Source organism: Dysidea avara, chromosome 7, assembly GCF_963678975.1.
Source record: "Dysidea avara chromosome 7, odDysAvar1.4, whole genome shotgun sequence".
NCBI lineage: Eukaryota > Metazoa > Porifera > Demospongiae > Dictyoceratida > Dysideidae > Dysidea > Dysidea avara.
The window spans coordinates 38,769,234-38,794,510 of NC_089278.1; the positions used below are offsets into that span (position 1 = coordinate 38,769,234).

The following is a 25,277-nucleotide window of genomic DNA, read 5'->3' on the forward strand; positions in this document are numbered from 1 at the left end:
CTCAATCAGGTCTGGTTATTTATTCGTACTGAGCTACCCGCCACTAAACATCTGTCTCACGTGGACCTGGCGCACTTGTACGCTAAGCGCCGAAATGATTTTACAATAAAATATATTATTTACATGTGCGTGTTATCTGGTGAGGTATTTGAAGGCGTCACTACCAAACTCCTTCACTAAGTTACGCTGGAACTGATTCTTTATGCGCTGGAGACACCTGTGGGTACCGGAAATGGTGGTTACTATGACAACAAGGGATGACTTACTGTCTGTAGTGAGGGTTGGAACGGAACATGGAGATATCGAGTGATGGAGAATGTGGTATGTGAATGATAAAGTGGTCGGGTATGACATGAAACTGATACCTGTACAAAACAGTATACATGTTAACATCATGTTATGATTTATTTATTCCTGGATCAAGTGACCGGGAGTGTTTGTGCTGTATTCAGTCCCTAGAATGATTTGATGGCAGTCTGAGCTTTTGGGTACATTGCTTTTTGCTTGCCATCTTCATAAACAATGAAGTGTTTAGACATTAGCTATCTGTGAGGTGTGTGTATGGGGAACTGTAGTTGCAAGTTAGATTCCTCGGCTCATATATAGCATTGCATATTCCTAATATGGCTATATAATTTCCATAACATTTGGTCTTTGCTGGTCACACTAAACACCTTTGTAGCTTATAATAACCGGCTACACCAAAAACAATGTGGTCATGTTACTGATACCCTAGTGCCCAGCTGGTAGCAATAGTCAAATTTCTTCATAGTCCCCAGCAGTGACCCTACTAAAATACATACAGGTGTGGGAGACACACAGTTAGAGGGTGGGGGAACAGGTATCATGTGATTTATTAGAAGTCTGATTTACAGCCCTACTACCTCATCATATCCCCTGGAGAAGACTTGTAACAGATAGCAAGGCTACACATGTTAATGGTAACCTAAGGCTATCCTGTCAGTGATACGTATGTACTGTATGACCAAGGAGGATTTATTTTACTCATTTTTTTAGAGGGGGGGGGGGGGGGGGGGTACTACTAACAGGATAGCGTTAGGGTACCACACTAGCAGAAGAGCCGTTGGGTACCACCAACAGGATAGCCTTAGGATACCACTAACAGTATAGGCTTAGGGTACTACTAACATGAAAGCCTTAGGATAGGATAGTCGTATGACCAATAGAGTAGCCTTAGAGTAGGGTAGCTGTAGGAGGTCACAAATAGGGAACAAGTGCACAAGGTTGACAACTTAACAAGTAACCTGTACAGTGGTTATAGCCAGTGTATTTTAGCCAGTGTATTTTAGCCAGGTGGTGGTGCATGAGGATATTGATATATCTTTAGATCAGGGAGTATGGCATGTCTTGCAGTACCATCGTAGAATACTTCTAGAGTATAGAAAATATTCACTGTATGGCCATAAACAAATCATTGCTGTTAACTGAGTCAGCCAGCCCAGAATGTGTTCACATTGTACCCTACCAGCCCACCTCGTCTTGTCATACTGGGCTGCCAGTTCAGCACCCTGGACACACTGCAATTTATTACAAGCTGTGTCATACTGTACCTGGGTTAGAAGGTAGTGTGAACATAGTGTAACATGCGTAGTCTTAAGGTGCCACTAGCCTTGTTCCCAGCCCGGCCCATGCTAAACAGTGCAAACACTGTCTGCTCAAGCTCAGAAGTCAAATCCAGCTAAAATATTGGCTGGCTAATTAAAGCCAATCGAGTAGCAGGAAGGGTGGATAAGAACTCTGTAGTTTGATGGTTTGAAAGCAATCAGAATATCTAGTCTTGCCAGTTTTCCCAACTAAATCACATAAGGCTGGCTGGAGAGACTACAAAATAGAAGCCTTAGAGTGAATGAGTGATCTATGTCGTAAAGGCAGTGACTGCTATCATAGTGGCCTGGTGGTATATCCCCTGGTATGTGCCAACTATCCCATATCTGATGTGTAGACTAGAAACATGAACAACATCAGCTATCAGTTTGGTGTGCTGCCACAAAAATGTACTGGATTTCCTAGAACACATTTCTTGCCACCCGCCACTACCCTACAAGATCAACTTGGTAATCCAATACACTGTATTATGTGTGCTACCAGTCAAACAGAATACCCAGAAACATGTACAGTTTTAATCATCGAGATATTATTGTGAAATCTCTTTGGGGCTAAGCCCAGCTTATACAAGTTGTCCACTGTTAGAGTTGAAAACGTGGACCCAAACCCGTTGTGGATTAAAGAAAACATCGTTATTTCACTTTTAAAAGGATCACCTTTTTAAGCAAATTCTCTCCACCATCATAATATTCTGGTCCCACTTCCACCAAGTAATCACCTTTTCTATCAACATTAGTGATCAGATGTCTACAAGTCACAAGGTCAGGTTTTCCCTTGTCTTCATCTTGTGATAGTGTTCTTTGGCACATAGAAACTACACGTATGTGTATCAACACTCAAAATCACTTTATTCAAAGAGTGTTGTTTGTTAGAAATTCGGTCAGAAGCAAGTAACACAAGAAAATTGTTCAGGTTTCTGTGATTGTGGTCTTTCAATGGATGCGAGTGAAGACCCCTGTTGTGAATCTATTATACTCTCTCTCCATTTCTATGGTAACAATTAGTAGGTAATTCAACAGAAACTGCTAACACAATAGGATGTAGAGGATTCAAAGCCTGCCATGATAGTGTTGTGGCCACAAGTTACAACTTGCTTGTAGCAGTGTTCTACATCTTGTCCAGTTTATTTGCTGGAGGCATAAACAAACTAGGTTTGTAGTGTGTGTAATGTTGTAGTGAACTAATTGTTTACAGCTGCCTGTAGCACAAAGTCAATAACAACCCTCTGGACACCACACAATACAGTTATCCGTGCTTCCATTCTTTGCTAGGCCCAAGAGCATAACACCTATTTAATAAGGACACTTTCATGTCCCTGGAATTTATGGGGCTTCACAGTGTACCTTCACCCCTGACTTTAAACCACACAACTCCCAATATCACTTGTGTTTAATGAACCATAGAATGTAGGATACAGATCTCTCTAAAGACTATAGTGTACTACTGACCACACCTCCAACTTCATTAAAAAGCTAATATGAAGAACTGAATATATTAATTTTAATGTTTCAGATATGGCTGGCCAAACCGTAAGGGAAATTTGTGGTCAAAGCATAACTGAGCTTGTAGATGTTGGAGGGTATATTACCACACTACACTTTACACAGTCAGTTACCCCATAGCATCCAGCCTCATGATGTGAGATACTTTGTTCCAACCAAACCCGACAAATTGTGTATCATACAATGGTACATCACTGCGTACTACTATATAAGGCTCATAGTCTGGTGACCACTCCACCTGTGACATTATTGCTATTAACAGTAACATTGCTAATAGTAACACACCTTATATGGATTTACAGCTGTTCTCCATTTGGCATAGTCAGTAGCAGAATGACCTCTCTTCCAAACATGGTACCTATAGTGATGTAAAGTCTACTAAACTACTTGAGGACTAATGATAAATTGACTATAAGATAATGTCCATAATAGGGAGTCCCCATAATAGGGACGCTTCATACTTTGTTATCTCTTTATTACAGTAAAAAGGGCCAAACAATCTTGGTGCTAAAACTGTCTCCATTACAGGTGTCCACTGAATACCATACCTGAATGTATAGAGAGTCCCTTCATCCAACATTCTCAATAAACTAAGCTTATCACTGGGAAACTCTAGCCGATATCGAAGTGTCTCAAATGCTGGAATGACAAATATCTTCCTCTCTGATATTTCATCTTTTACTAAACCTCTACAAGTGCAGCAGCCATATTACACACACCCCAATAGGTGATATACTAACTTGAGATAATCATGGAGCCCATAGCTCGGCAAGAAATCAATATCAGATAAGAACACATATTGAGTGTTGGCATGCCTCAGGGCTACATTGCGCATGTAATTGACAGGATAAAACCCCTGCAATTGTAGCAGTTGATTAAACAGTTTTCATTAAAGGTTGTAAAACACCCAACATTACATGACAAACTTACTGTAATGGAGCTACATGTGCGGACATAACAGGTTACTATAGTTACAAACAACAATAACAACACAACACTTACTGCATCATTGATCGACTTGTACACCACATGAAATGCAATATTAGTCCTGTGACTAATGACAGGAGAGCTAGTAGCTAGTTGTAAGAAGTGGCTAGCCTCAGGGTCAGTGAGGTATAAGGATAAACTGATTGGTCCCTCCCAGTGGTCACAAAGTGCCTCAAGCATGTGTAAACGATCGTGAGACAATTGAGCTACCAGCGTGACATCAGTGTGACCTGCTGGCTAAGGGAGGGGTATAGGTGACAAAGTGTGTGTAGGGTTGGTGGGTACCTGTTTGTAGTTGTAATGGATGAAGTAGGGGTGTGTCCTGTATAGTGTAGTGTGTTGTGTGAACTGCCAGCAATGATCACTGTTGTTAACCTGGAGTAGTGTTAGAGTTGCAACACTACACTATATAGAGTCACCATTCTACTGTACATACACACTACACACAGACACTTGGTATCAAACTACACACACTAATACATTAAAGTATTCCAACAATGAGTAAACACTACAAACCTTAGAAGATATGTTACTGGTGACATCATCATGTTGACCACAGAATAATAGAGGTGACCTACATAGGGTACCACACTCTGTGTGTGCATGTGCATATACTGGCCAGGGAAGGTTGGTCATAACTCTTTACACTACCAAATAATGTCATCAAGTGATTGTTAGCTAGGAAAGCAACGTTGAGAAAGTTTGTAAGGGATCTGGGACACATGTGACAATTTTGAGATCATGAGATGAATGATGACCAACTTCCTCAGGTCTTACCAGCTAACTACCTTAACTGACTGCCATCCAGCTGCATGAAGATGTTATGAAGATGACGAAAATGTTCAACATGTTTGATGTCCACATGTGTCTTTAATGGAGAGTTCCAGTGGATCACCTGACCCCATGTGACCTCCATTAGTAGCACGTACAATATATAGTGGAACCTCTTTATAAAGGACATTTTGGGACTAGTAAGTTTGTGCATGTAATACCGTAAACAACAAAAGTTTGGCAAGACAGTTTGGCAAATCAGCATGCGAAGCAGGTTGGCAGACAAAAGTTTGGTGAATTTACCATGTAGCTAATATGGATCTATATACTGAATAGCTGATTGGTGAATGAAAGTTTGGCGAATTTCCTCGATTTGCCAAATTCACTAAACTTTATTTACTCCAAACTTCCATCGTTTACGGTAACAGGTTGTTGTTTTCAGATGTTAATATCTATGGAGACCTGAATTATGGAGGTATTAAGAGGTTCCCCAAGTTAATACCCACCTTATACTGGTGTTCACCATGGTAACAGTCCTATAGCAACAATGACATCACAGTCTAGTTGGGGGTAATTACCTCACTAAGTGAGTGTTCACTAAGCTGAACATTCCAATAACAAGGGATGATGTAATGTATATCAGGATAGTGTTTGATGACTGCATTGATGATGTCCTATTGATGATGTCATCACTTGAGGTTATCAGCAATAGCTGGACAGTTTGGAATGAGGATATTGAGTGAATTAGCTAATAGTAGTCTGTCTCTTCATAGTACACTTGTGATATTTACTGTTTATCATTTTAGATGAGGTAATGAATCATAAGGCGGGTGTGTAGTATGCCTAGATGTCAGAGTTCTCTTTTGCTAAAGACCCAAAACATTTGCTGGTAGCAGCAAAACAGTATAGCAAAACTTACAGATACACTTTAGTTTCATTATACACTGCTCATTCACATAATGTCCTTCCACCAAACTGTCCAGTTATAGTGTTAGTACCTGATCAGCTAGTGGAGTTGACTGCTTCACCTTCAACACTCTCATTGCAATACTGTTCCATGTGTGGTACCAGTTGATGGATCTCAGGCCAGTTAGGTCCATCAACATCACTCCTGTATTAAACCCCCTTCCCTGTAATGTACAGTACGTCTGTAGCATAGTCTGTGTGTACGTGCATGAATGAGTGTGTAGCATAGCTAGTGTAGTGTGTTGTGTAGCATACATTATTTGTAAGGGATCACTGTTTGTACAGTATAATGTTGAGACATCTGATGACTATATAAACAACACAAGGTAGAGACAGAGGTGGTCACTTACAATGGCTGGCCACACTTTATAGTTCCTCCAGAGAGTACCCAGGTACCAGTCACTTTGGTTCTCAACTAAACCTAACAACTGATGATGACTCCTTAACAACACATGGTGTGTACAGTGAGGAAACCTTGCTAAGGCCTTTCATCTTTGACATGATCCTCCATAACAAGGTAACATCAGTAGTGAATGTTAGATCAGTGTCAAGAACTATCACCTATTAGCAACATGATCAAAGTGAGCCAGACATCAGCTAGGGTTACCTGTGATAGGGATACAGGCAGGGCTTCAGGGAGGACCAACTTCATTAGCCCATACACACCAGAATAGTGAGCATTGTCTATCATTGTCACTCTAGCCTGGAGCAATACAATAGTGACACCAGTGGAATATCTCTTAAGAGATTACCAACAGTAGACTACATAATGGATATAGTCAGGTGACTTGTCTGTGGTCCCATTTCTATTAGTTTACATGCACACTCTGAAATCAGGACACACACCTGCATGGTTACTAAGGCTCAATAGATTATATAAAGCCCTAACCAACATGACAATGGTGTCCCCTTATAGAGCAGTTCCACTGTACAGGTGACACTGTCCACTCACAGCATAATCATCCACCTTGTAGTAGCTAGTATTCACTACACAACAGGTACACATGGTAAAGTGTTATAAACAAAGTTGGAGGAGTGTACCTGATGGTAACTGCCATGAATGAAATAAAGTGTTGAGTATGTGTCTAGCTATTTGATCTGTAATGAAATGGAAATGTAGAGGAGAACGACGATAGAACAATATTGACTTGATCAACACCACGACATCTCTGCTGGTGTTGTACCCTGCGACAACTATTGCAATGTGTATGACCTGTTAGAAGATCAGTGATCATGTGTGCATGTTGTTGACTGTTACTTACCTGACAGCTATCAGTTGTCAATGGTAGATCAAAGTAATTGTAAATCCGACTTTGATTGCTAACATTGTTGTTTGAAGCAGCAGTGTGCAACTTCCCCGGTGAAGACAGCCTGGTTTGTTTACTGTCACTGACAACTCGATCAAGTTGTTCTATATGATGTGCAGATCCTAGACGTGATCATCACATTATTAACTTTGACATAGTCAGGTATTTAGAGAGGTTGACAGAATTCTGTTACGACTGACTAAGTCAATTGGAACGTCTACGGTAACACCGAGAGACTGAAAAAATATTTATCTCTTTCATCAAGGAAGGGCCAAGTCTTATGGCTGCATGACGTACTGCTGCACAAAAGGGGAGGGACTGTCTCACTGGAAATCGTTTAAGGTCGTAGCGTATGTTAACCACTCACCAAATATATACCACAGGCTAAGGAGAAGGCCACAGATTAGAAGGAACGTTACTAGCTGTCTCCTTCGAGCAAAGACTCTTCGCTTCATCGACTAGTATCCGGACTCCTGCCCTACCCGGACTAATAGAGTTTACGGAGTGACCGCCACCAAGTTTTAGAACACAAACTTTTCCTCAACCATTTGTCAAGAATTAAGAGAAGTGTTGTGTTGTCTCGTCTGTGTCGAGAAGACACGTACTGTGGTCACAGTGGAACAATGGAAGGCTACGACGCGAAATTCCATCCTCCGCTTGAAAAGCGACTCGAGTGCCCCATTTGTTTACTGGCTCAACGAGACCCAATGCAAACGCCGTGTGGACACCGCTTCTGTGCCGTGTGTATACAGAGAGCGTTAAGGTAAGTTGTAGGAGTATGTTTACCCTGCTAGCTACCTGGTTATTGTTTTTTGATAAGGGAGATTTCTCAGGGTAAAGGGTTAACATGTTGTGTCCCTGACACATAAAGTGTTGTGTGTTATCTACCTATTGTTCTAATAAACACTTTGTAATGAATGAATTAAAACTTGACTACTAGCATTCCAGGCCAGCTGCCAGCCTGGTGAATGGTTTACAGGGGCATTCATTTATTTAGTGGTGTATTTGATTGTTGGGGTGTTAAGGGTTCTTCAATAGCGTGTAAACAGTACAGCCAGATGCCTCACAGCACCTGTGTTTAGGGTGACAATTATGAATAGTGTGGTATCTGTTTTGTTTGTGTGCAGTAGGACAGGCTAGCTGGAGCCATATACTGACCTTACTATATAGTAACATGCCACTACACGCTCTATATGTTACACATGTACCACACACACACTTAGTCAATACTATATACACGTGTTTCACTGCTATACACAACGCTATACACAACAGTGATAATGCTACTTGCTCTGTGTACACACACTGCAGTACACAAGAAGTTGAGGACAGGAGGTCCACACCTTTGTGTGTTGATGGCCTACAAAATGATTACAGTAAGGTGTAAAGATTGTTTACCCTTTGGAGCCTGTAGACTTGTTAATACACACAACACAATAGCATACCAACTGTGATGAGGTGGGAATTGAAGCCTCATTGGTACCTTGTTTTCCTAGCAGCCATAAAAGCTGTGTTGTTGTTTTCCACCAAATACTTCATTTCTTTGGTGCATTTCATGCCTGCAAGTCTACAGCCCCTCCTTGTTTTATTGCACCTTTCAACATGGGTCACTTTGTTGTGGGCGAAGCCATTAAAAAGATTGTTTGTTTTCTGTTACCATGGTTCCAGCTTACCTTAGTAACATTCCAGCAGTGTTGTGCTCATGTGTCAACAAGTGTGTTGTGTTTGTAGGGAGACTGGACCAAGATGTCCTGTGGATAATAGCAAGGTGTTGTCTAGTCAGGTATGTGAGTGTGTGTGTTGTGCGTGGGTGTGTATGTATAATGAAGACTACTTGGGACCTAGTAATAGTGTCCTGATTATCAAGTGGTCCTAAGGGATAGTATGCGACACTAAATGTTAGGATTATGTTGGTATCCTCAAGTGTCCACATTAACAGGTTCCACTAGTGTGTAATACACAACTCCTAATGTCGTTGTTTTGTATTCAGTTGTTCTATGATAACTATGCCAAACGTGAAGTACTGTCACTACATGTCAGTTGTCATGGTGACGATGAAGGATGTAACTGGAACGGTGAACTCAGAGAATTGGAGGTATGATCATGCTGTGTTGTTTGTTGTGATTTGTATGTCCGTTATAGTCCCACAGCCAAGAGTGTCAGTTCATATTAATCGACTGTCCTAATGGTTGTTTGTACAAGTGTAATCGCAAGCAGATGACGTTACACACTAATGATTGTCCCAATAAACTGCTACCTTGTTTAACCTGTAGCCTTCACTTCTCTGCTAGTAAACTAGAGGTATGTGCATGCACGCGTGTGTGTACTAGCATATGTGATGATATTATACATTCCAGGACGTATCATACATTTATATTCTAACTTACTTTTACAGGAACACAATGTCAACTGCTCCAAGATCAAACTACCCCAGTCCATGTTGCAGAGCTTGGAACAAGTAAGTAGTACCATAGACTATCCCACACCAGGGACACCCAAAGAGGGACACTGAGCAACTTGTATTGGACCAACAAGAGCTCTGGGACTAAGCCCTGCAGCAACATACTACACTACACTACATCTCTGATAGTAGTGTATTGTATTGTATAACCCATTGTATATTTGTATGTGCTACAAGCTGACAATGAAGCTTTAAACAAAGCTTAGTTAGCATTAACCTCACTGTGTATTGACAACCATACACATACATGGCACACAACACACTACACTCACATTGTTTACAAGAGGTTTAGTTTCAAGTGTACCCAGTGAAGGTACAAAGGTCAGGTTAGCTACCTGTAGCAGCTAGTCAGCTATTGTTGTACAAGTGCTATTGGTATAGTGTACACTGTGTGTAGGGTACAAAGGTCAACCATCATGTGTACTATAAGGCACCTAGCTACATATGTAATATGGACACTTGAACCATTCAACCAATAGGACATAAACTAATAATAGTCTGGATTATGTAGATGTGCTCAAGTGTCCACACTTATAGCCAACATTGTTATTCACACATAGAATGGGGAAACTGTACAATGGAGTGGAGTACTACATTGGATGGTAATGGTGAGTTGTGTGTGTTGTTATTGTTGTTTTTTACTTGATGTTTACTGTACAGGGGCGTGAGGTACAAACAAGTTGTTTCTTGGCTACCTACAATAATCGCAACCACTGTCACTTGTAAGGCTTTGTCGTATGTTATTTCACTTTTGCATGTTATATGTGTCAGTCTCATGTGGTATATGATTTGTACATCAAGCCTAGCAGGTGTGTGTAGTAGCTGTTGAGTAGTAGCTGTTGAGTAGCATCTGCTTGTGTTATCATGTGTCTAGTGCTATGATATGTCAGGATTCTATTAGTACTCCCCCAAGTGTTGTCATTGAGTTGTGGTGATTAACAACTATGTGCAGCCACTATTGGATAGCTCTTTGTATTGTCCTTATATGGTTTAATGTGGACACTTCAAGTCTGAAACCGTTTTAAAAAAAAGCAAAAACTTAAAACTCCAGTGAACTGGATTTCATACCGTCTCTTAAACAACTCCTCCCATAGTGCAATGACTGGTAGAAACTACAAAGGCCATTTAGTCACACTGTATAATTGATGATTAATAAAATCTATATTGACTGAATCCTTTATGAGGTATGCCTGTTTGAAACTAGATGTGTATAGATTTGCAAATAGTTTAAGATAGGGCTCTAAGTACATGAACTGACCTGGACAACAGTTGTGCTGCAGTTCTAAGAGATCTCTTATTTTGTTACAGATGCACTTCAGGATGGAAAAACTTCATTAAAGTTTATCCATTTGTCCATCCCAACATCAAGTCATTCCTCCATCAACTAAGATTGTCAGCAGGGGACATGACTCCATTAAACTTCTACTTCCTCAGTACCTCACAGGACCCAGCCTCCACACAGTTCCTACAACAACTGAAGAGACATACAGTAAGCACCTGTGACTTATATTTGAACAGTGTGGGTATACATTAGACTGACACGTCAAGCAATTTTAATAAACACTATAACTAGCTAATATACTAAATTCATTCGTCTTGATTAAATCCACATCAGGGTGATAATTGATGATCATTCAACTAAATGTTTAATAGTAGAGGTGGTTACAGTTTGTGTGTTACTAGTAATGGATTATATGTTAATAATCAAGTCTACCAGTACCTATATAATTCCATAAGTATTAATTATAACCCATTCAAGGTCAAATTCTCTGGCACCACTGGCTGAATTGCCGAATCACATCATACTAACCATCCAATGGATGATATCCGCTATGACGAAATTTGATGTCATAATTGACCAAATACCTGTGTTAGTGTGGGGGCTTCAGAGACTTTTAAATGCAGTATTCGAAATGAATGTTGTCTGTAGTTTTCTATACTTGGAACCACAAGATAATAAAGGTAAGAAGTAGTACACGTACCGTGGTGATGAAAAACGCATTCCAACAAGGAAAGCAGACCAAAAATTTTAAATTCAGACACAACTAGGCTTATCTGTATACTATATGCCTCACCTTCACCCTTTATAAACGCTATCATAGGGAAACACTATCTCGCCCAATACCTCCTTGTACAAACTCCCCACACTAGCACGGCCATTTTGTTTTGTGATGTCAACAAACGTCATTGCAGATATCGTCCATACACAGAACTACTTAGTAACCATATATCAAAATACTCACTATAAACTTAGGAGGTCGACTTTGTTGTTTTTGTTTACATAACAGTAACCACAACAGTCTAAACTTTGGTAAAACCATCCCGAACAAGCAACGGAATCCCAACTAACTATTTACAAAGGTGTATTATACTCCAAAGAACTATTCTATGCAGTTTTCTTACAGTGCGATTCATTACACAGCTGGTTTCTTCGTGATTTGTTGTGGCACATACATATCTGCACTTGTGTCCACCATGCCACATCTGGGACTTTACCTGTCTCCATCAATGTATAACACTTTCTTTGTTATCTGCTACTAGTTTTTTAATTCGAGGAACAATTTATTTTGCCTATTATAAAAGGTTACACTTTACTCTATTACATAACAAATGCACACTAGTTTCAGTTATCCTAGAAACGGGACCTCTATGGGCATGTCCGTTTCAGTACTAGCGCATCTTGCTATGAAATGTATGGCAAGGCTAAAGTTTATTCTATGAGTGAGTTATGATGCCATGCCACCACCATGTGGCGGTGGCCGTTAATGGGTCAAAATAAAGTATCTTTGTAGTTATTCATGACTGGCAAAGTACATTAAACTCCACAAATCAAACACCACAGCTTTCGTGGTGTCACTTCTTGTTAACAAATGTATTTAATAGTTATACCACAGCTGTGAGAGATTTGCTGATATATACATCCAAAGCCCGAGGGCTGCTGGTATATAATATCAGCAAATACCAAGCAGCCGTGGTATAAGTGATGTATATCACTTGGGGCGTACTCACCTAATAGGTGAAAGAACTAACGAGAACTCATCCCGTTTGTTTTATACAGTAGCATCTGAAGATCGATCATGGTTTTAATAGCGTGGGCTAATAACAGCCACCAGAACGTTATCCATACATTAAAATGTCATTAATACGTTACTATGCTTCAACGCGTAATGTTAGAAAACTTGTGATTGTGGGATGGAGTTTATATTGTTATCATTTTTGTACTAAGTTAAGCCAACTAACTTGCTACTGGGACAGTAAGTAAGTTATTCTATTACGTTAAGTACTTAGGACTGTAAGTTACTAACCTATTTCAGCATAGCAGTAGTAGCTGTGCTGTTCTGTGGTCTGTTGAAAAGCTGATACGCAGTGGGTAGAAATACGCATCCATGATCGCCCAAACAATTATTTTGTGCCTTCATTATCCTTTACTAACAACCAACTAGTCTATCTTAGCAAATATACTCAGCTTATATAAGCAACCACTACAAAAATGAGTCCCACAATACAAAGCTCTATGTCGCTCAATATAATGAGTCAAAGTGCATTGTTCTTTGAACTGGCTGGGTATCAAACTTTCCCATGATATTGCCCGGGAAATATGCGAGTTAACCCTGAGCAGTGCCTTTGAACGCCCACACTAAAGTGGTATATGTGATAAATATAGCACTAGTTTGCAGTATTGCCCAATCTTATCACTTGTAGTGTTCTGGTGTTGGGTTTGTTGACCGAGTCTCCACCACTGGGCATAATGTCATGTTCTTCACATGGAACGATGTTCGTAAGAAGATAGCAGCGTTCACTGTGGAGCTGAGGGTAAGGCTAACACAAAACAATATGTTGTTGTTTATGATGTGTGTTGTGTGTAGGGACCCAAACTGAAGGAGTTATTGGTAAGTGATGAGTAAAATCCCTTGAAACTGTACTAATAAGGACATCCTGACATTTGTCCATGGTCCCATTTGTATTAGTATACACACATTTAAACCCCTGAAATCAGGACACCTCACTAATAAGGACAAGTCACAAGGTGTCATGAGGGTTATGTCATTGTTAGTGTTACTCTGTGTGTGTGTGGTCACTTTTAGAACTACCTGAGGAGGAACAAGGATACCTTACATCATCGGTCTGTGGTACAGAGACCTGAGAGGGCGGCTTATGCTCAGGTATGACTTCTTAAGCCTCCTTGTTTGTTAATACCTTTTAATGTGGACACTTGAGAACAGCTACATAATCTAGATACTTTGGACCCTGAGGTGTCCATATTACACAGTACAACAAGCTTGATCTACTGTAAGGGATTAAGTTGTGAATTTAATTAATTCATGATATTCTTCATGTCACTTGAATAAACAGCATGTCAGAAGCCATGGTAATTATTATTTTAACTAGTTAGTGTCTGTGTAGTGGTAGCTAGTAGTGTGATGTAAGCCAGTATCACTCTCATTACTCCAGCACATGTGCTGAAGCCAATAGTGTAGACAAGTAGTCTTGATGAGTGAAGGGCTTCTAAATACACACTGACAAATATAGTAATTGACTTTGTCGGTCATATTTCAAGTTATCATTTGTCTGTATATAGGGACCATCCTCGTCGGGTATTCTCCCTCACCATCATCAACGTGCACAATCAGCAGCAAATTTTCCACCACCATTGCTGCCATCATCACAGCCACCACAAGGAGTTCAGCCATACTCCAGTTCCAGTGGAATATTGCCTGACCTCTTGTCCTGGCACATGTCACAGAGTCTACAGCCATGGTCAATACAGGCCACAGCTCCCACTGGATCATTCTTCACGTTCCCAGCCACTCCTCCTCAGTTCATTCCTTCAAACACGTACTCTTCACCATACACCTTTGCTCCATTTCCTGCCATCGCCTCTCATTTCCCAATTGGAACACTACCAGCTCTCTCTACTGTACCCACTGCCATCAACCTGCCCTATACTGGGGTAGCTGCTGTACCACAAGTCCCTCAAGTGTCTAACTACGTTGGAGCACTTCGCTCTACAATGGGAGATAGGCCACCAGAGGTGCAGCCTCATGACCAGCCTACAGGGGACATCAGTGTCATTCCTATCACAAGGGATATCTTCCTAGTAGGACCTCATCATAATAACCCAGCTGCAGTCAACTACAGTAGTAATTCTAACAATAGAGAAGACATGGCTGCAGTGGTCTCTAACAGAAGGGGTGGTCAGTTTTATCATCAGCAAAATCAATCACCTGATGTAGCTGACTCCCCGTCAACCTCACCAGAAAGAAGTGAAGATATTTCTTCTCCAAGTTCCCTGGCCTCCATTTTAATGAACTCCCCATCTTCATTATCAACGTCTCCATCGATGCCAGTGATGTCACCTTCACGTTCAAGGACCCCCAGTCCCTCTGAAGCAATGTCTGCAGGGGGAAACCCCTTATATTGCCCAGAGGATGGTAACACATCATCACTAACTACCAGAGGTCATTACTATAACGGCAATGATGGATCCCTTCCTGGACCATCTACAAGAAATGGAGAACAGCTACCTGTTGGTCATGGTAAGTGTGTTATAGTGCAGTACATCTCTACACGTTTATTAGACAAGTGACGAAGCCACATAATCCTTAGTGTGTATGGAGGAGGTTTAGAAATAGCAGAAATCACTAGTTTACTATCCAGTAATTGGGGCTGTATTACTCCTAAAGGAAATGCCAATTTTGGACATGTTTATTACATATGGCTTTAGGTAGAGTCAAGTTTCTTATCATTTAAGTTGTGTGGATGAGCATTGGACCTGTTCAGTCCTAGGGTAGTGTTATTTTGATACCTGCTCTAATAAGGTCAATTCTGACCTTATTAAGCAGTAGTCTTGTGTGGCACAGACTATATTTTAGGCACAGGGCCTTATCACTTTCAGTATAAGCACCTGTGCCTAAAATGTTCAGTCTGGCACATTTCCAACACCAAAGTTGTTCTAAGAAGCCATACAAGTACAGGCACAACTGTTGTGTCTCAGCAACACTTCGTGGTAGTTCTACTTAGATACTACAGGCAAGACTAGTAGAAATGACATAGTAGAAGCCGACATTTACCTTGTGTTCCATAAGCATTATGCCTTCGTTGACAATCATAACAACCTTCGTTGCAATCTCTACTCTCCTGAATGTGTGCACGTGGACCCATTATACCTGAGGTGTTATCCCAACCTTTCTGGGATCCACAAGAACAACTTTGGTGCCGGAAATGTGCCAGACTTTTTCTAGGTGCGGGCACTTATACTGAAAGTGATAAGCCCCTGTGCCTAACAAGTGGTCTGTGCCACACGAGACTAATTAAGAAGGTGGCTACATTAGGCAGGTCGGTTTGACAAATTAGTGGATTTTTAAGTAGACAGGAAAGTTTGGCCAAATTAAGCAGATTTCACATAATCAACCTGGTATTTATTTGGGTTATTCCCCTCTGTAGGATCAAGAGGACACGCCTCTGTTATACAGAGACATTCATCAGTAAGGAATCCAGCCAATCTCCAGCCACCAGCACCATTGTCACAGCATTCAGTACGCCCAGATGTAGACCACACCCCTCAACATTACCATGATCAACCAGTTGACCCATCACCAAGGCAACAACAAGCAGCGGCAGTCCTAGCCTCACCATTACACACACTGGCTACAGCTGCTGTCATCGTGGAGCAGAACAACCTTGCTGCGGCCGCAGCTGCTGGTACTCCGAGGGATCATCAAGTAGTCGGCACTGTAATGCCAACTAGACAGTTGATTGGCCAGCAGTTGCCACACCTAGTAGCTATGGGGGGTGTGGCTGTAGCTCATAATACTAACAACAATCAGAACTCTGTTGTACCACCAGGGGCTTCATCCACCTCAGATCACCAGACCACCCCTCCTATGATCTACCACAATTATGGACGCCATTTTGTTGACAGTCGACCTCAAAATGAATCAGTAAATGATAGCCCAGTCAATTTTGGGCTGGGTTCCCCATCATTTGTGCACAACATATTTGCATGGCCTACTGTTGCTGCTGCAGCCACACCTCAGGGACTAGCCACACCCCCTAGGATGCAGGGCACACAACCACTACAAAATGACCTGTCTAGTGAGATCAGACCAACTGGACTATGGAGCAATATGATGGTGAGCTGTAATTAGAGTGTAATTGCAAGCTAACATTCCATAGCTAGTTATCTACATGTTGTAACTGTATTCTAATCATATTGTGGTCTCACAGGCAGCTGCTGCAGCTTCAATGGATATTAGGAACAGTGTTGAACAAGTGAGGACGACCCAGTGACCACCTGTGGTCATTAAGTGAGTACTATACATATTATCCTGTAATGGACACTTTGGGACCAGTGATATCATGAGGCCCACTTTGTTATTAACTGTCTCAGGAGGTCAATCATGCTTGCATAACATAGCGTTTCTTTCTTAGACTAAAAGCGTTGGGTAGCAGCTGTAGGAATCATAGTTTGTCATGTATTTTTATCAATACCAAGATGTTGGGGTTGATCCTTTAATGACATGTGACCAAACTCCTCTAGTTCATAAGTTAGTCTTAATGGAGCTATTTTACTTGTTAAACTGATAGGTGCATTGGACAAATACCGCTTGGTTGCCTATTAAAGATCGTCCAGGATTACAGAGAGTACGCTGGGGGGAAAGAACCTGTACACTTTTTAAAAAATGTTGGTCTTAATAGCAATAATTTAGTACTAAGTTAGAATGTTTAAGGTGGTGAAGGTTGAGTTGCAGCTGGATTCTGAATGACTGCTTCAGAGCTGGCTATATATATATATACACAGCCAAGTAATGTTCAACATTGTTTCAATGCCTACATTCTGACAAGTCGGAGGACTTTAGCTAGCAACCAAAAATATTAACACTGATCATACAATACTATCACTATATTTTACACTTTTGTGTAGGAGGGAGGGGTAAGTATATGTATGTGGAATAGCTGGAAATTATGAATACCTAAAGTAATAAATTTCTCAGTTTGGGATATTGGAGTCGGCCTTTGTAAGCAGGTAGTGGTCACATGTTATCAATTATGTAGTGAGGCTCCTTATCAAAACAAGCTGGTTGTCATAATAACATCTCTTACCTCTACAGGTTCAAATTTACACACGTCACAAATTGCACTTCAGATTTCATACGTATATCATCGTTATAATTGTTTTGTGTTGTGTACAAGTTTATTGTTGTTAGTCAACTAACTTTTATAAGTTTTGTAATTAGCATTAATCGTCTCTCATTATACAGTATGTATGTATCAACATTTTATTTATTGTAAAATACACAACATTGCAAACAATAAATTTTTTTGATATCTGTACAATGGGATGATAATATATCTTTCTCATGTGTTGTTGGATTACAAAACTGTTCAATATTTCACTCGATGGTCACATGTTATATTTTAAGCAGCTGGGTAGGTAGCTGAAGGAATTGTAACCACTTGAAGAACACATTTAGTAGTTTTCCCCATATCTGTCTGGCTAGTTCTGACTTGAGGTAGACCAGTCTGGCTGATATTATGAAGACCAACAAGTTGAACATGTAGCGGATGTTGCGTAACCTGTACAATAGTGATGGTCGTGATATGTAACTACAACAACTTGAGATGGGACACCATTTTGGGGTTAATGGTGTTGAGAGATGTCCTTATCTCTTAATAGCAGGACTTGGATATGATGTCCTTTAAGATAATGAAATGGATTACCATCAATAAAAGTAAAATTCTACAAATTTTTCGCTTCAAGGATTCAACGGGTCATATTACGGGTGCTTTTCTAACAACCATTTACTGCAGATTGATATCTACAATACTCACCTAGTGATCTGTTTACGATGTTGTGGTATCTTGGTCATGTCATCTTTCAGTATAAACTCTTTGATTCCTCGACAGTATCCCTCAAAGTAACTTTGTAAGTGTACCTGGTGGAGATTGAAGTTGAACAGTTCCTGATCCTCTGGGCTCATCAAGGACCACAACTGTTCTGTGTTGTCTCTGCTCCACTGTAGGGGATGTATGGTAAGGTGACAGTATGGGGGGTGATCAGTACAAAGGGATAATGAGATAACTAAGTGAACTGTAAAGTCAATTATTTGTTTTGTTAACAGCTTGATAAGAGATAAGACCAACATTAATTATTTTTGTTTATCACCTTAAAAACAACTTGTTTTAATTATTGTTAAAATCTCTAAGCCTATACCCCATCCACTAGCTAATTATAAATAGTGTAACAACAAAACACAAAGAAGTCATTCTCATAAACAATCCTAAAACTTTGATCCACACATCTTGTACAACAAGTAGTTCTACATTTCAGACACATCTGATACAGTTACTTACCGTCCAACGATTGCAGGTGAAGTATTCTAATGTATTCAGTGCCTTACTGAGTCTGCTATAGATGAACATCATCCTATAACAACAGTAATATAGTGACTGTACTAATAGAGTAGTTGATAGACTGCCTACAACTGTGTATGATGGTTACTGTGGCAACAAGGTGGTATTTTCATTGTGTTTATTAAGAGGAAATGAAATATGACCTTGCTGATCTGTGGTGTTGTTAACTAGTGTTTCCATACTAACAATACAGGACCTTGACATGTTGCATCAGTGTTGGGTAGCCATACCAACATACATAGCACCCAACAACCAAATACACACATACGTACAGATAACACACAAAGGTACAACAGACAGATGGACTCACTGTGGTTTCCTGCCAGTCAGTCTCAACATCAAGTCAGCCACAAAAGCTGGTATAAGATGACTGAAGAAGTGATATATTGGGTAGAGGAAGGCTGGACGTGATGGGGAGCCATATGGTCGACGAAACAACTGGTCAAATGGGTTGTCGGTAAGGTAAGGAGTGAGAATAGAGTCTGTAATGACAACCACCAGACTGTGTAACTGTTAATGTAATGATCACCATCACAGTGTGCAACTACTATTGCAATGACCACCATCACAGTGTAACTACTATTGTAATGACAACCATCATAGTGTGTAACTACTACTACTACTACCATATAGCAATGGAGGGGGTGTGAATTTCCCTGGATTGACTCCAATCTGTGAAAATTTTCCCCTTCAGGGTTTGCAGCTTGAAAGAAGCAAAAAATTCCACTTCAAAAATTTTGGATGATGGCAATCTGCAAAATAGTTCTTCCTCGAAAAGTCCACTATACGGTATTCTAAATGCTCACACACAAGCAAAGCAAAGCCTTTGGCTAGCATGGTCACACACCCACCCAGTGAACCAGCTGTGGGGAGGTATGAGTTCAAATCCTCTTGGGACAGGACTATTAACCCACAGGAGGCTGTCACAAGTGAAGGTGTGGGCACCTGAAGGATCTTCACCTACTGTGTGACCCCAACTAAACCCAACTGTAACGTACACACACGCGCTCTCATGCACGCACGCACACACACACACAGACGTACACAGATCAGCCCAGGTACAAGCGTTGGTTGGTAGAGCAGTGAAGTTATAAACCAGTGGACTGGATGGCCTGCAGGGGAGAGGCTGTTATTAGCTGTTACATGTATCTAGCCACACCCACTTGTCAACGGCAGTGATCCAGGCAGCAGAGATGATCAGATTATCCACCATATCAACTGGTATAATGTCGGCTATTGATCCAATATCGACCTTCATCACCTTCAGCAAGCCTTTACCAAACTGTGAGGGAGAGTAGAGGGGTGTGTGTTATGATTGGTGTTAACTTACTGCAGCAATGATCCCTGTAGAGCCAGTGATCACATCTACCCAACCCTACAGTGGAGAAGCCATACATGACTTTGTTATGTACATACAATACATTTAATAAAACAGTTTCAGCTACTAATAGGTCATGTAAGTACCTTCCCTGAGAAATACTGGCTATGGCCACCTGTGCGCTACTCGGGTGTAACAATTCAATGTGGGGTAGACTACTTCCCCAGTCAATACCAGGTCCACTCACATATTGTGCATTCACACACAAAGTCTAATCATCATAATATCAGTGTATGCTTGTTTGTAATCTAAATTATGAGCAAAGCATATTACAGTATGTGAGATCTTCTAGAAAGTGATCATATCACTATTCCACTATTCCATAGGATATCTGGAAAGATTTTGTTCTGGATATCCAGATAGATTGCAATCCATTTCAGCCCTACCACAAAGAGACAACCACACCCAAATACCACTATTGTAGTCATAATGCATACTACAGATCATGTGATGATAGTATAGCCATGAAAAGATATTCTAATAGAGCAGTCAACCACTATTATATTGTCAAACAGTACAGTATGATGTGCACCACCCAAAATTCTGCCTAATGTGCTGCCTTTAAAAATCATCCTAGAAATATCTGGTGAAAATCACTATATATAATATTCGTCAATCTAATATCAAATATGTGCCTTTTGGGCGTGTGCCCTCTGTGCCTCGTCTTTCTTTTTATCTTCAATCAGGCTAGTCTTCATGCAATAAAACTATATTGGGGTGTTAATTTTCCCTATTAACAGTTTCCTTGAGTAACATATTTAGACACCGCAAACATATTTAAGTGCTTATGCTCAATAGATACCAGTAACTTCACGATAGGTTCAATGCTATGCCTATTAATGCGATCTTGCCAGACCAATCTATTTACTCAATCATGATGACACACTCTGTTATGATTGGTCTAGTATTCATAATGCTATGAAAATATGCCACACCCCTGAAAGGATGACTCAAGATACTCTAATACAGCAGTCACCCTGATAGTGTGTATAACAGTATGCTATATCAAAAATACCAAACTAGTATATTAACTTTAAAATGAAGTAGGGATCCAAGCAATAAAAAGTCATGAAACAAGAGATGAATGATGGTATTACAGCATAGCTCGGTGGGGAAATCCCTATGATAGTTAATATACTAGCTAAAAGCTATTAGTGATGTGCGATATGTGATATATATCGAAATATTGTGATAAAATTTTAATGTTGTGATATGATATAGAATCTTTATGTTAGAGTTAAAGCACCGCCGCACGTGTGTACGGAAAATACAGCACGAGAGGGTGTGTCGAGAGGCTAATACAGCACGAGGCGAAGCTGAGTGCTGTATTTGCCTCGAGACACCCCCCGAGTACTGTATTTTTCGTACACACAAGCAAGGCGGTGCTTTAAGTGTTATATTGTACTTCTTGGTCGCGTCTGGCTCAGAGCGATTTTCTCTAGTACTCAAACCGCTGCGATTTTCAGTGATAAGGATACCAGTAAGTGTTTAACTATTCTATTTCTAGTTGTAAAACGAACTAATAGGATTAGTTTGGCTAGTTTTAGCGATTTACAATGTCACGCGCATGATCAGTCGTGCTGTCTTAGTGGAGTCGTGTTTTAAAAGCTTCGTGATCAGACGATCAGTAAGTGTCTATACAATCTATTCCTAGCCGTAGAACGAAGTCGTAGGATTAGTTTGGCTGGTTTTAGCGATTTACAGTTATTTACGTAACATTCCACAAATAAATTCTCCGCATAACTGTACTGTATTTGCCCAATCAAGCGCATAACTGTACTGTATGACTCATACAGTACAGTTATGCAGTTGATTAGTACTGTATGGAAAATACGATACGTGGAATCGCTTTGATCCTCCCACGCAAAGTACAATATATCGTGATATAAGCCTAGGCATAGATTTTAGCTATAATTAAAGAAAAATGTACCCAAGATGTCATTGTACACTGTACTTTTTTTGATAAAAGAGCTTACAATGTTGTATGCTAGTCATGTACCATGTTGTATTGTACTTCTAGTACATCACTGCTACAAGTGTCATCAGTAGTGTAAATACACTATCTGAGTGATGAGTTGTATATCGTGATATATGATATGTTCTGTGCAATAGTCGTGATAGGAAAATATCCTATATTGCACACCACTACTAGCTAATAAAATAACTTTACCGAATTTTTAAACCATATTGTGATATTGAGTGACATTGTATGGGATACAGTACCCCTCCAGCCTCTTCCCCTAGCACCTACAAACAACTCACATCAACTGGTTCCTTGTAAGCAGCTCCTACAATGGATGGTCTCACAACAGTAATGGGCAGGTCACTGGCCTCCTTCCTCAGGTACTCTTCAGCTAATTTCTTAGTATACGTGTACGTGTTGGGCATGTCCTTGACTAGTGTCGGACTTAGTAGTTCCAACTGGTGGTCTGTCATCCACCTGGGAAGGGGGTGGGGATTACACACTAACACCATTGCATGTACACATACAGAACCCTGTACATGGTGATCCCATGATATACCACACAATTGTAGCTACTCTATGGACACATTGATAAACAGTTTACTACAATTTTCTTAGAAATAAAAGTCAAGGATAACACATTGAACCACTTCTATTTTCAAAGACACAATGAAAATTTTAGTTGCACATTTGAGGTGTCCTCTAATAAGCTAATTACCTGCTCGACAAGTTTAACTAGTTCTACCAACACATTCCACTCACTTCTTAGCCTCCAGCAGATGGGTGGGATCAAAGTCACAAGGGTACAACACCTCATCGATGTGTTTCCTGTCACACTGACAATAAGCTGTAGAGGTGTGTACAAATGCCTGTAGTGTAGTGGGCATGTGAGGGGTGTTTAATGACAGACATGTTAGTGATCACCTCTAACTTCTTTATCTTCCTGGCCACATCAAGTATGTGTTTCAACCCCACTACATTATGATCCAATGACTCCCTGTAGTGATGAGATAATGCTACATCACATGTACATCACATGTACACACCTCAGTGGAGCATCAAACTTGATGGTGGCTGCTGTATGGAACACCACAGATACTTCATCACTAACATGACGAAGATCCTCCTCACTCAACCCAAGGTCTGGCTGTTCTAGTGCTCCCTCCACCATCTTAATCTTTTCCATCCAGTTGGACGACTGCTCCTTCAGGACATCAAACACCTGAAGAGGGTGTGGTCCTAACTCATAGTTCATAATATGTATGTGTGTGTGTGTGTGTGTGTGTGTGTGTGTTAGTGTGTGTAGTGTGTGTGTGTGTTAGTGTGTAGCATGGTACAGCTCAAATGTAATGTCGTCTCATGAGAGTGGAAGCGATTTAAAAACTTGCTGGCATGGTATCCGTTTTCCTGCGAGTATTCATGCCAAATGAAACGGGTTGAATACTCACAAGCGAAATGGGTGCCACACCCTTCAATTAGCAAGGTTAATAATCGCTCACAAGATGACATTGCATCTGAGCAGTACGTGTGTGTGTGTGTGTGTGTGTGTGTGTGTGTGTGTGTGTGTGTGGTGTGCTTGTATGTACGTCTGTGTGTATGTATGTGTTTAGATTAATTTAATAATCCAATTTTACTTGTTCCTCCTCAAATTAAACTAACATTATGATAGTAGCCATTATACTTCAAATAAACACCAGCCTTACAGGCAATCTTGTCATATCATCTTACACTATTAATTTACTCCTTCAGGCATTACTGGTGGTTTATGTCAATAAGTAACATGAGCTACATTGTTACATAATATGTGAGAGTAGCTTGTAAGACAAGCATAGCAACAACTGTGTGGTCAAGATGACAGGCAAAATGACAATGGCCATTCACATTACTGCAACCATCAACCAGGAATGTGATAACCTGATAACTGTGGTGATGTGATGAGTTTGATGTTTGCAGTCTGAAAATAACTAGTGACATGTTGTGGCTATGTTTTCTGTGGTACATATTATTATATTTATTACTGTGCAGCAATCAAAAGATTATAACGCACAGGTGTGATCATAAAAGTTACTTAAGTTATTACAAAACTCATTAGGGGTAGAGGAATTAATTACATCAGCAGGGAGTTGGTTCCATAATTTGATGGTTGATGGGAAAAAGGAAAATTTGTACACATACCTAAGGACGGATTAGGATGAAAACAACGTATTATGAATTAGGACTAAATCCAACCAGTAACTATTAAAGCAACCAACTTAATTACCCATGTGTGTCCTAATCAGTACACTATACAATATGTTCATATTCAGGAGACACATAATGGGTCGCAATAATATTGCTGTGGAAAATGCTGACTAAGGCTGGCACAGAAAAGCTGCTAAAACTGACTTTATATAATGCAATGGTTAATCCTGGTTATCCCACACAAGCTGTCTTGTAGTGGTCATACTTCCTGAACTAGTACTCCAGGAATACAGCCACACCCTTCCCGCTGCCAAGTAAAGGTCAGTATAAACTATAAACTAACTCTAGAGGATAGAAGGTCTTCTAGCCGCTCCTTGCTCGTCTTGCCGCGCTTCTGTCTCACTAGTATGTACACGACGCCAATATCCGGCACGCTGCGTAGTAACTTTTCCACTAGAACTTTTCCCATAAAACCGGTCGCGCCGGTTACGAAGATCCCCTTCCCAGCGTAGAACTCCTTTACGCCCATCCTCGAATCAGTTTCCTGAAAGTGGGACATCTTCGCAAAACACGTACGTACAGATGACAGCTAGCACCAAGGCAGAGACAGCTATCAACACTCGTCAACGCCTGACCTTTAAATTAACCTTTTTCACGTGGGTGGCACGTGCTATGCGTTCAGATTACACCTTTCACCAAGTGGTCAAAAAATATTATCATT

At 40.5% G+C, this 25,277-nt stretch overlaps 4 protein-coding genes across 4 annotated transcripts in view; 1 reads left to right on the forward strand and 3 right to left on the reverse strand.

Moving 5' to 3' along the window:
- Window positions 1-95, reverse strand: part of LOC136260022 (DNA damage-binding protein 1-like) — a 55,520-nt gene extending 55,425 nt beyond the window's left edge. Inside the window, exon 1 of the mRNA XM_066053613.1 lies at window positions 1-95. The gene's annotated coding sequence lies outside the window, so the exon portion shown is untranslated.
- Window positions 57-7,674, reverse strand: LOC136260024 (xylosyl- and glucuronyltransferase LARGE2s-like). Its single transcript, XM_066053616.1, has 20 exons — window positions 7,527-7,674; window positions 7,115-7,281; window positions 6,894-7,065; window positions 6,805-6,839; window positions 6,460-6,555; window positions 6,327-6,413; window positions 6,203-6,280; window positions 5,885-6,016; window positions 5,465-5,560; window positions 5,393-5,422; window positions 4,904-5,061; window positions 4,632-4,689; window positions 4,401-4,490; window positions 4,131-4,352; window positions 3,869-3,984; window positions 3,677-3,817; window positions 3,414-3,486; window positions 3,242-3,366; window positions 267-365; window positions 57-217 (listed from the first exon to the last, which is right to left on the reverse strand). Exons 1-20 carry the CDS (start codon window positions 7,612-7,614, stop codon window positions 133-135), a joined length of 2,148 nt encoding a protein of 715 aa, XP_065909688.1. The 5' UTR covers window positions 7,615-7,674; the 3' UTR covers window positions 57-132.
- Window positions 7,529-18,016, forward strand: LOC136260023 (uncharacterized). Its single transcript, XM_066053614.1, has 15 exons — window positions 7,529-7,922; window positions 8,891-8,942; window positions 9,150-9,254; window positions 9,302-9,460; window positions 9,555-9,617; window positions 10,181-10,228; window positions 10,281-10,342; window positions 10,929-11,109; window positions 13,323-13,433; window positions 13,487-13,510; window positions 13,706-13,783; window positions 14,200-15,157; window positions 16,065-16,753; window positions 16,848-16,927; window positions 17,732-18,016. The coding sequence occupies exons 1-14, from the start codon at window positions 7,783-7,785 to the stop codon at window positions 16,908-16,910; spliced, it is 2,733 nt and encodes a 910-aa protein (XP_065909686.1). The 5' UTR covers window positions 7,529-7,782; the 3' UTR covers window positions 16,911-16,927; window positions 17,732-18,016.
- LOC136260027 (fatty acyl-CoA reductase 1-like) lies at window positions 17,886-25,222 on the reverse strand. Its single transcript, XM_066053620.1, has 12 exons — window positions 24,900-25,222; window positions 23,422-23,597; window positions 23,300-23,372; window positions 23,138-23,244; window positions 22,675-22,852; window positions 20,365-20,409; window positions 20,198-20,316; window positions 20,079-20,146; window positions 19,345-19,516; window positions 18,975-19,047; window positions 18,453-18,637; window positions 17,886-18,197 (listed from the first exon to the last, which is right to left on the reverse strand). The coding sequence occupies exons 1-12, from the start codon at window positions 25,113-25,115 to the stop codon at window positions 18,032-18,034; spliced, it is 1,578 nt and encodes a 525-aa protein (XP_065909692.1). The 5' UTR covers window positions 25,116-25,222; the 3' UTR covers window positions 17,886-18,031.
- Between the last annotated feature and the right edge of the window lie 55 nt (window positions 25,223-25,277).

Coding starts and splice junctions, on each gene's coding strand:
- LOC136260024 (XM_066053616.1), bottom strand. CDS start 7,614: ATGAAGCGAAGAGTCTTTGCTCGAAGGAGACAGCTAGTAACGTTCCTT. Junction 6,556..6,804: donor ACAAGGTGGATGATTATGCT/GTGAGTGGACAG, acceptor GTATTGCTCCAG/GCTAGAGTGACAATGATAGA. Junction 5,062..5,392: donor ATGGTGAACACCAGTATAAG/GTGGGTATTAAC, acceptor TCCTTTATAAAG/AGGTTCCACTATATATTGTA.
- LOC136260023 (XM_066053614.1), top strand. CDS start 7,783: ATGGAAGGCTACGACGCGAAATTCCATCCTCCGCTTGAAAAGCGACTC. Junction 7,923..8,890: donor TGTATACAGAGAGCGTTAAG/GTAAGTTGTAGG, acceptor TTGTGTTTGTAG/GGAGACTGGACCAAGATGTC. Junction 13,434..13,486: donor CGTTCACTGTGGAGCTGAGG/GTAAGGCTAACA, acceptor TGTTGTGTGTAG/GGACCCAAACTGAAGGAGTT.
- LOC136260027 (XM_066053620.1), bottom strand. CDS start 25,115: ATGTCCCACTTTCAGGAAACTGATTCGAGGATGGGCGTAAAGGAGTTC. Junction 23,245..23,299: donor GGAAGATAAAGAAGTTAGAG/GTGATCACTAAC, acceptor ACTACACTACAG/GCATTTGTACACACCTCTAC. Junction 18,638..18,974: donor TCACCTGCAATCGTTGGACG/GTAAGTAACTGT, acceptor CATCCCCTACAG/TGGAGCAGAGACAACACAGA.